At 45.9% G+C, this 10,176-nt stretch overlaps 1 protein-coding gene across 1 annotated transcript; it reads right to left on the bottom strand.

The window, feature by feature from the left end:
- Nucleotides 1–2,813: 2,813 nt before the first annotated feature.
- RBBP9 (RB binding protein 9, serine hydrolase) lies at nucleotides 2,814–8,532 on the bottom strand. The gene is made up of 5 exons (XM_006077248.4): nucleotides 8,376–8,532; nucleotides 6,921–6,963; nucleotides 6,079–6,184; nucleotides 4,142–4,227; nucleotides 2,814–3,783 (listed from the first exon to the last, which is right to left on the bottom strand). Exons 1-5 carry the CDS (start codon nucleotides 8,472–8,474, stop codon nucleotides 3,557–3,559), a joined length of 561 nt encoding a protein of 186 aa, XP_006077310.3. The 5' UTR covers nucleotides 8,475–8,532; the 3' UTR covers nucleotides 2,814–3,556.
- Between the last annotated feature and the right edge of the window lie 1,644 nt (nucleotides 8,533–10,176).

Raw genomic sequence — 10,176 nt, 5'->3', positions numbered from 1 at the left:
CATTGCCTTCCATTCCTTTTGGGGGGGAAGGGAGTATCATTCTTCTTTCCTTATCCTGTCTTCAATTTGTTTCCATATTGTCTTAAATATCATGGTATAACAGGTCTAAACTAAGCAAGAAGTTGTTATAACTGTCCTCAGCTTCAATAGCACTTTCAGTCCCAATCCTCAGGTGAGCAGAAAACAATAGGTCACTTGATGTTTTGTTGCACAGAATTCAGCTATAGGGCTTTTTAGGATCTCAGCTGTCGTACTTTCACTTTGTAGCGCCACTTAAAGGTTTCTGTGTCCAGGTCAAAAGCCAGGGGCCAAGGGAAAGGAAAGTTACTACTGGGGCCTGGGTTCAAACCTCAGTTTGGAGAACCATCACAAGGGTTATTTTGAGATAAATAGTAAAATAGAACTCAGCTCAGGAACCAGTTTGTAAGAACCATATAAATTCTGTGGTGAGCTCTATAGAATTAGCATTTCATGACACAGGTGTTTGAAACAGAGATCATTTCAATTATTGGGTATGTGTAAGATCCAGAAGGGTCTGGCTGCCAGAAACTACAGAGGGCTTCGGTTCCCCTGAGAGTGGACTGGTAGGATGAGTATCTGCCTTCCTGGGACCTGGCCTGTAAGAGTCAGAAGTGGAAAGAAGGAACCAGTTTGCGTTTTAAATACAGATTTTTTTTAAAATACAGATTTTGTACTATATCTTGAGGGCCAGAGATTGTTTAAAGTTGACAGTCTGTGGCTAAACCAGAAGTATTCCTTGCCTACCAGACTAAAGAGTCCCTTTAAACTTTTTCCCCTTAGCCTGTTTTTCATTCTGAATATTAAGAAGGAAAGAGGTGATTTAAAAATACAGCACCTCTGATGTTGGTTACATGGATATTTACAGGAATAAGTTCTGACCAGAACAAACTGTGGGGCTCTAGGCTCACAACACCACAAAGTCCAACTGGACGTGAAGTCCTGCTTCTCACAGCTGATCTCCGTTTAGTGTACGGCATTTTGCTCACCTGAAAATAGATATTCCCTGGAGTCTGTCAAAGCCCGTCTCTGCTTTATACTGATCTGTACGTAGAGTCAAACAGAGAATTGTGAAAGGCCACGATCTGATAGTTTTCATGAATAGTTCATGTGGGATTCTGTCATGTAACTTCTCTGATCTCAGTTTGGTGATGAGTAAGTTTTATAGGGCGGTAATTTTTATCGTGATCAACTAAGCAAACCAATCAAAAGTAACTCAATGGAGTCACTTCGACTGTGTTGGTGGGTGAGGGAAGAATGTATCATGTGCTCTAGCACAGCGCTGTCCAGGAGAACCTTCTCTCAGGATGGAGATGCTCTGTATCTTTGTCCAGCAAGGCAGCCACTAGTCACCCATGATGGCAGAGCACCTGCACTGTGGCTTCCGTGAATGAAGAACTGCACGTTGTCTTGCTGGCTCCCCGAGGCTACTGGCTGCCATGCTGAGTGGCACAACTGGATTGCCATATGGCTCCAAACTCAAGTTACTTTTATAGGAATGAAGAATAGCGAAGTTAATTATTTTTCAATTTTATGTATTTGTTTTTTTCTACAGAGAAAGAGTACAACAAAGTATTATGGACTGTTATTTGTATAAGTTTTTACTTTTAAGAAAGGACTGCAGAAAACAAGAAAGAACATACATAGAACAATTACTACTGCCAAATAATTCAAACAGAATCAAACTTTTGATTACAGGCTTGGTCATATCAGTGCTACACAACCTCTCTTAAGAAAATTATTCAACTGATTTATCTACTTTGCTTTTCACTAACTCATCAGATTTATTTTTAGTTATAAAAGACACATTCAGCACAGCAAACTCAGAACATCCCCAGCTGTAGAAAGTAAAGAGATGCCCACCACACCATACCTACCAAGATTCCCAGCCCCCTAAGGTAGTTACTGCTGAAAGCTTAGAGACTGTCTCCTGACTTTCTAAAAGCACATTTAGAAATCAAGACTCTTCAGCTTCAAATGATAGCTTTGAATCTTCATGAGGTGTAAATGGTGGGAATTCACATTACTGAAGCAAGTGTCAGGTGTGAATTTACTGGAAAGTGTTTGAGGCAATATTTAGGGATCATCATAGCCAAAAAACATTGGAAAATGAGAAAGGGTTTTTTGAGGGAGTGTGATTAGAAGAAAAATCATGGAAAGATGCTAAAAGAGATCTCAAGGCCCATGGAAACTGAAAGGTGGAGCACTTTACAGAACAAAACTTGAGGCGTGGAAAGATCATTTTTTAAAATATTTAAGACTGTAACAGAATCCAAATTGTTCCCATGACTTTGTCCTTTGACATGATGTCTGTTTCTCAGGCTTTTCTCAGGCTTTACAGAGAGCCATTTACAGCACCTGGCTAAGGGAATACCTAAGGCAGAGGTCACACAGGGATGGCCTGAACTTTGTGTCTTGCAGTGTTTGTAAATTTATTTGCACTGTAGTTGCCAACTAACATAACCTGTATGTCTGTGGACTGAACATAATTCATGTACATACGGATTTTATATATATATATATATATATATATATATATATGCTAAGTCACTTCAGTCGTGTCCGACTCTGCGACTCCATAGACGGCAGCCCACCAGGCTCCCCCATCCCTGGGATTCTCCAGGTGAGAACACTGGAGTGGGCTGCCATTTCCTTCTCCAATGCATGAAAGTGAAAAGTGAAAGTGAAGTCGCTCAGTCGTGTCCAACTCTTAGCGACCCCATGGATTGCAGCTTAACAGGCTCCTCCGTCCATGGGATTTTCCAAGCAAGAGTACTGACACAATAGTCCCTAAATTTAAAACCCACTGTACAAATTTGTTTTTATTGAAAAATCAGAAAGATTGGCAATATCTTGGCAAAAATTCCCACATGGCAACAGGGCCCAGGAGTTCTCCCTGTTCATTGCCCGGTTGCCCTCAGCGGTCTGGCCCGATCCTCGCCGATCCAGTCGGCTCTTCTCATGTTCACCACCTGCCCCTGCACACCCCTGCCTCCACCTCCTTATGTGTCACTCTCGGTGTGTTTGAGGGTGAGGGGTCAGGTGTCAAAGGGGAAGGACTTGGTCTGGGTTAACGTCTGGGGTCAGCTCCCAACTGAAGAGTGTTCAGAGCTCTTCACCAATACTGGGCCTTCAGTCATGTTTTCTTTCCCCGAAAACAAAAGTTTTATGTCAGAGAGCAGGGCAGCTCCTTCATCGTAACATGAAACCTGTTTTAATCCGAACTAGGGGGTCAGGAAACCTAGGTTTTGTTTCTGTCTTACTCACTTTGGACAGGTAAGGGTGGTTAAGCTGTCCCCTGTCCCTTTCCAAGTGGGGAAAAGAATATTTTAGGTCACAGCAATTTGAGGAGATGTAGATTCTGTTGAGAACAAAAATGCTGTTTGAAAATTGAAACGTGTTTTTTTAGGCATTTGGGGCCTTAATTGGATCTGTTTTATGTGTCAGTATTCACGTGATAATAGAGATTGTCGACTATTAATAATCTGATAGTTGCCCTCCTCCCATGTTGGTACGCAGACAGCAGGAGCCATCCTGTCTACGCTGGTACTTTCAGCATGGACCCGACTGCACTAACCAGTTCATGAAACTCCGTGTTCTGGAAGTGGCCGCGGTCAGTGAATTTGTACAATTTGGCTTCCAGCCTGTCGGCCACTTCTTGTTGTTCCTTCCAAGGAAGGAAAGGGTCATCAGTGGAGCCAAACTGCACAATGTGAGGGCAGTTGGCTTTGATCTTCTCCCACTGCCAGGGCCGGCTGAAGTAGCCTGTGAGAAAAACACCGAGCATCTCAGTGCCGTGGACCTTTTCCACTCTAGCTGCTCTAGTGAAGACCACAGCAGGGACATGAAGAATCCGAACCCCACTGTGAGTTTGCCGATCTGTAGGGCTTGATACTGTGGCTACTGGTGAAGAGGGAAGGTGTGGTTCAGGGGCTCAGTTCTAGATTGTGGATTACAAGCTGGTCCACTGCTCTAAGTGCCTACCTTATATCTAGATGGGTGGTGAGTATTTCTCATGTGCGATTAAACGTCTTGTTAGCCTGTCCGAAGACAGTGCTGTTTTATCATGGAGGCCCTTGACTACAGGAGGGGCTCTCCCCGGGGTCTCTGCCTTCAGACTTACCGCTTGCACGCTCGTTCGCATCCCCCAGGTCAGATGTGTACGCAGCCACTAACACGAGAGCATACACCCGGTGGGTCTCGGCGTACCTGGAGAGACAGGAATGACGTAGCTTATGTCTAGTGTTAAATGTAATTCCCAGAAAGGCAGTAAGCCACCCAAAGTCACTTGACTCAGCTTACAGAAAGCACGTGGTGCAGGCTGCTGAGCTTGGTATGAAAAAGAGCAAGCAAACTGCAGAAGAACTAGGAGCCCAGCAGGCAATTGCCTTACCTGGGCTACCTGAGCTTCTACTCAGTTCTCAAAGTAGTGCAGGCCTCGCCTGGACTAAGCATAACAAGGGTAATCATTCATCTCGATGTGTGGGTGCAGCCACCTTCAGCCTGCACTGGCTTTACCTTTTGGTTAACACGCAGTTTCCCTGGCTCGGCCCCAGAGCATCCGTTCAGAGGACTGAGAGCAAGGCCCAGGAATCAGCACTCTAAGGCATGACACCTCCCCAGCCCAGGTGACAGGTGCGGGTGGTCTATGTCCTACTGCAGAACCTTGCCTGTCACACGATGCTCTACTCTGTGCTGTTACTCGTTTGCATTGTGTCACATCTGTTCCCCGCCCCAGCAGGTCTGGGCCTTCTTGCTGTTTCTGGCCCTGTTCCCTCAAACAGTGCCCAGCAAGCAGACGCTCAGCTGATGGTGTAGGTAGTTCCCTCACTGAGCAGAGACTGGGGTCAGGAAGGGGCTCCTGCCTTTAAAGAAGGCACATGGTTATTAGCAGTGGCCTGAGAAAAATTGATCTGGCCTTGAGTTGGTACAGATTTTGGCGTAAAGTGATTTCTTCATTTTCCAGACAACCCCTTGCAGCTTGTGAACACTACGACTACCACAATTCTGCAGATCCACATCAGAAAGCATTCTCGTAGCTTCAACAGGTGTGGCTTACAGGTTATGGAACCTGGCAAGATTTCTCTGACAAACAATTCATGTGACATCCTGAGAGACTGAATAGGACAAGAGGCCACACAAAACAATAATCCTTTGTCATCCAGCCTCACAAATGAGGAAACCCAACCGTAACAGGCTATTCAGCCAGCTCTGTCCTTACTCTAGGCCTTAGAAGCCTGCAGGGTGACGTTCTAATAGGGCAGCAGGAATGTGCCCGTGAACCCCGAGGACTGGGGGTGGGCGTGGTTGACAGCCTCCACCTTTCCACAGGGATTTACTGAGCACCTACCATATGCCAGATACTCCTCCAGGCACTGGGGTTTCGGTGTCAGAATAACAAAGTCCCACCTAATGGAGTTTACATTTGAGTGGCAGGAGACAGACAAGAAATGAATAGGATGTCAGATGATAAAAAGTGCTATAGATAATAAGGGGCATCACAGATATACAGGGGGTAAGATTCAGTGAGGTGAGGTGAGGTTGCTGTTTCACAGGGAGTGATTCCAGAAGGCCTCACTGGAAGGTGACGTGGAGCAGAGACTTAAGAGAGGAGAAGGCCACGCAGGTTGTCTCAGGACTAAGTCCAGGTAGGACGATGGCCAGCACGGGCCTGAGGAAGGTGTGTGCTCAGAGTGTTCAAGGACTGCGGTGAGGTCTATAAGCCAGGCAGGGGGCAACTATGGGGCGATGGCAGAGATGACATGGGTGGTGGTGGTGTTCAAGGCCAAGGTATTCTTCTGGGGGGGTCAGGAGCTGCTGGGGTTTGGAGGCACTCTTGTTTTAAAAGGATCACTGTATCCGTGTCTGAGTGGATTAAATTTCTTTAATCCACTAACCAAGCCAGGAAGAAATTAGGACAGATCATATTACTACTTCTGAGGGCGGCACTGTTTCCTCTGCAGTGGAAACTTAGGACATGCACCAGCTATTTCCCAGGCAAGCACGGCTGCAGCCCATGGCAGGGGTGGGGGAAGGGGTGACATTCAACAGGGACCAAACCTCATGGCTGCGATGGCCCCAGAGCTGTGGCCAATGATGATGGTCTCCTCGTCACAGTGCAGCTCCGTCTTCATGAAGGGCAGCCAGATGCTCTCTCGGGCTGTGACTGCAGTTCAGGGGAAAGGAAGAGTCTGTCACTCAACAGGGGCAGTCTTAGTTTAGTCCTGCCCACCCTTCTAACACAGGATTGCTCAGTAAACTACAGGATCCCAACAGGGGATGGGGCTTTTTTCATGGAGCCAAAGTTTTCTGTGTTGCTGTTGGAAAGACTCATATCTGTAGTTTGGGTAAATAATTTTTTTTATTTTTTTACCATGTTCTTGTAACGAAATACTAAAGAAAAAATACAACTCTGAAGTTTTAATGTAAACTTTCCAATTGAAAAACAGAAATCCTATTGAAAACATTGTCTCTCAAGTTGACGTCCACAAATACTCTTTCTTTCCAAGAAGGAAATTCCTGAGACAAGTCACAGACATGCTCAGAACAAAAGTGGCAAAGTTACATTTTCTATTATTAGGATCTCATAGAGATGCTATAACTTTTGTCACATCTCTGCCTGAAATGAAAAACCCATGAATTCTGCCTGAAAATATTTGACTTATAGAAGGGAAAATCAAGTTGCTTACAAAGTTGAAAATTAAGTTTTACCAACCCTGGGTGCTCTTCTTGCTCCTCCTAGAACTTTCTATCACGTCTTTTGGTTTGTAGCCTCCTCCCCACAAATACTTGCCATCATTCATCCTGAGGTATGTATTCCCTTCGGCTTCTCTACCAGAAAATGGCAAGATTGAAACCCAACAAGAGTAGGCTTTTTTTAAAGATACATTTAAAAAACTTACTTGGGTCAGGCATGTTTTTAGACGAACACTGGAAACCAGGTATCTACAATATGAGGGGGGAAGAAAAAACTATTATAAGGCACTTAATTACAACTAGTAATGGCTAATAAGAAATGAGATACCTGATATGAGCTTTATCAATTCAATAAGTATTTGCTTCTATTATGAAATGAAGTGGGTTAAATGGTATAGGATTAAATATGAACAAACAGTCCCTCCTCATGAACTGCCACCTGTCAGTAGTTCTCTATCCAGCCAGCTCTGCAGATCTCTATATGTGCATCTACAAATCTCCATTTATCACCACCGGTGTATATGTAGACAGAGGGCTCCAGACAAACTCACCTGGAGCCAATCCGACTATGCTCCAGGGAATAGGTAAGATGTGGCACGCAAAGCTGGTACAGAGAGTGGGAGATCCCATCCTCCCGGACAGCTTTTCTAGCTCCATCGTGGCTCTCGGCCCTAAGCCTGAGATTTTATTGTAGACCTGCTCTGTTGCTGCTGCTAAGTTGCTTCAGTCATGTCCGACTCTGTGCGACCCCATAGACGGCACCCCACCAGGCTACCCCGTCCCTGGAATTCTTCAGGCAAGAACACTGGAGTGAGTGGGCAACTCAGGAAACAGTCATTGCCTAATTACGGAACAGGGTTTAAAAAAAATTCAATCTGCAGAAGACAACACAGATGCCATTGTTATAAAACTCACAAAGAAGCCAAATTTACCAAGGTATTGTTTAAAGCATACATATGGACGTTGAAAAGCACATTTTTTTCAGAGTGGAGTGAATTTAAAAACAGACAGGCTTCCCTGGTGGCCCAGAAGGTAAAGCGTCAGCCTACAATGTCAGAGACCTGGGTTCTATCCCTGGCTGGGGAAGATCCCCTGGAGAAGGAAATAGCAACCCACTCCAGTACGCTTGCCTGCAATATCCATGGATGGAGGAGCCTGGTGGACTGAAGTCCATGGGATCGCAAAGAGTTGGACACGACTGAACAACTTCACTGGTTCACTGGCTCAGAGGGCAGGGAAATGGGATGGAGGGACATACAGGTGGCTCTGAAGGTATTGGGAAGGTTCTAGATTTCGGCTTGGTGACAGGACTCTCAGGTATTGATTACATCGTGCTTCAGGATGAACACACGTGTTACGTACATCCTTTGTATATATCAACATTATGAATTAAAATATTTAAAAGTCTGAAGCAGAGAGCAGAGGAGACAGGTAAATTATCTGAACCTGCAGGAGATACGGGGAGTGGGCGTTCTCTAGTTTCTAGAGGTGAAGCTAGGACTCTAGCCTTAGAGAAGCCCTTCAGCCTGCTTCACCAGCCCAATTTCCAGCCCTCCTTGCAGTCTTAAGACAGGGCGGCAGGGCTTTGCACACAGGGGTCGGAGCGGGGCGCCCTGCGACGCCAGGCCGACCCTCCCAGCGCAGGTCGGCGCGGCTCCTACCTGCTCCAGCTCCCTCTTCACCCAGCCGTACCACCCGTGGGTGGCCACATCCTCGACCCCATTCCCCGGAATGATGACTGCCTTGCAGGGAGCCGCCATGTGTGCAGCAGACCTATGGTGCTCCGGGGCCTGATCAACCGGGTAGCCTGCCCCGTGGCATTCTGGGAATTGTAGTTCCGGGGTGGCAAGCGCGTATTCCTGCGAGCTGCTGGTCCACCTGCTCCACTGGAAGCACGGGCAAATCTTGAGGGGTTCCAGCAGATGTAAACCACTAGTGTTCTCATCCCCCCACCCCCTCTTATTTGGAACTGAGTGTGGTATTCCGAGAATGTGTTATCTCTTACCTAAAATTAATAATATTTCTATAGAAAATGTGTTTTCGTTTCCTAAAAGCAGAACACAACCCGCTTTATTAGTTGCAGATTCCTGATTTCAAAATGGTTCTTAGTAGAATAGTCAGTATCAGCCAGTAATAGTCAATAGCAGCAGGGGAATGGGGAAAAAAAAAAAAAGAATTAGGACTCAAAGCCTAGTTATTAAAAAAAAAATTCTTTGCTGAAACCCTTTGGGGAGTTCTGTGTTTTGAGGGGGGGCATGAGCCACTCATTACCTTGAATCAGGCCTTCAATAAACCTTTCTCTACTCCAGGCCCTGATGTTTCAATATTGTTTGGCCTAACTGTGTATCAAGCATATTAACTTGTGTTCACTAGCCTGTCTATGGGCCTGTATATCCAAAACATTTATTGTTTCATCCTGGGTTTTGTATTGAATTCTTCTCAGGGTGTATGGTAGGTCAGAGGCTCTAGTGGCTCATGACTGATCCCTGTAGAAATGGATAGCAGACAACGTTCTTTGTTTTATATTCTGTTTATATCTATGTCTTCATGGTTGTAACCAAGAAAGGTCTTGGGACATCCCTGGTGTTTCAGTGGGTAAGAGCCCACCTGCCAATGCATGGGACATGGGCTCAATCCCTGGCTCAAGAAGATTCCATGTGGCACGGAGAAATGAGCCAGTGCACCACAACTACTGAGCCTGTGCTCTAGAGTCTGCCAGCCCCAACTACTGAAGCCCATGCACCTAGAGCCTGTGCTCTGCAACAAGAGAACCCACTGCAACTGAGAAGCCTGTGCCCAACAGCTAGAGAATAACCCACATTGATTGCAACTAGAGAAAGCCCAGGCACAGCATGAAGACCCAGTGGAACCAAAAATGAAAGAAATAAATACATATTTTGGAAAAGAAAGGTCTTCACCTTTTGTTGTGAGTGAAATGGTTTACTAACTTAGAGAAAAGTTCAGTTCAGTTCAGTTCAGTCGTTCAGTCGTATCCGACTCTTTGCGACCCCATGAATCGCAGCACGCCAGGCCTCCCTGTCCATCACCAACTCCCGGATTTCACTCAGATTCACGTCCATCGAGTCAGTGATGCCATCCAGCCATCTCATCCTCTGTCGTCCCCCTCTCCTCCTGCCCCCAATCCCTCCCAGCATCAGTCTTTTCCAATGAGTCAACTCTTCCCATGAGGTGGCCAAAGTACTGGAGTTTCAGCTTTAGCATCATTCCTTCCAAAGAAATCCCAGGGCTGATCTCCTTCAGAATGGACTGGTTGGATCTCCTTGCATTCCAAGGGACTCGCAAGAGTCTTCTCCAACACCACAGTTCAAGAGCATCAGTTCTTCAGCGCTCAGCTTTCTTCACAGTCCGACTCTCACATCCATACATGACCACAGGAAAAACCATAGCCTTGACTAGACAGACCTTTGTTGGCAAAGTAATGTCTCTGTTTTTCAATATGCT

Source organism: Bubalus bubalis, chromosome 14, assembly GCF_019923935.1.
Source record: "Bubalus bubalis isolate 160015118507 breed Murrah chromosome 14, NDDB_SH_1, whole genome shotgun sequence".
In the NCBI taxonomy this organism is placed as follows: domain Eukaryota; kingdom Metazoa; phylum Chordata; class Mammalia; order Artiodactyla; family Bovidae; genus Bubalus; species Bubalus bubalis.
This window is presented reverse-complemented; position numbering and strand designations above follow the sequence as displayed.

What these genes read in the sequence shown, in the direction of transcription:
- RBBP9 (XM_006077248.4), bottom strand. Translation starts at nt 8,474, where the DNA reads ATGGCGGCTCCCTGCAAGGCAGTCATCATTCCGGGGAATGGGGTCGAG. An exon ending in TGAAGAGGGAGCTGGAGCAG is followed by an intron (nt 6,964 to 8,375) that starts GTAGGAGCCGCG and finishes CTCATATTGTAG; the next exon opens with ATACCTGGTTTCCAGTGTTC. An exon ending in TAAAAACATGCCTGACCCAA is followed by an intron (nt 6,185 to 6,920) that starts GTAAGTTTTTTA and finishes CCTGAACTGCAG; the next exon opens with TCACAGCCCGAGAGAGCATC.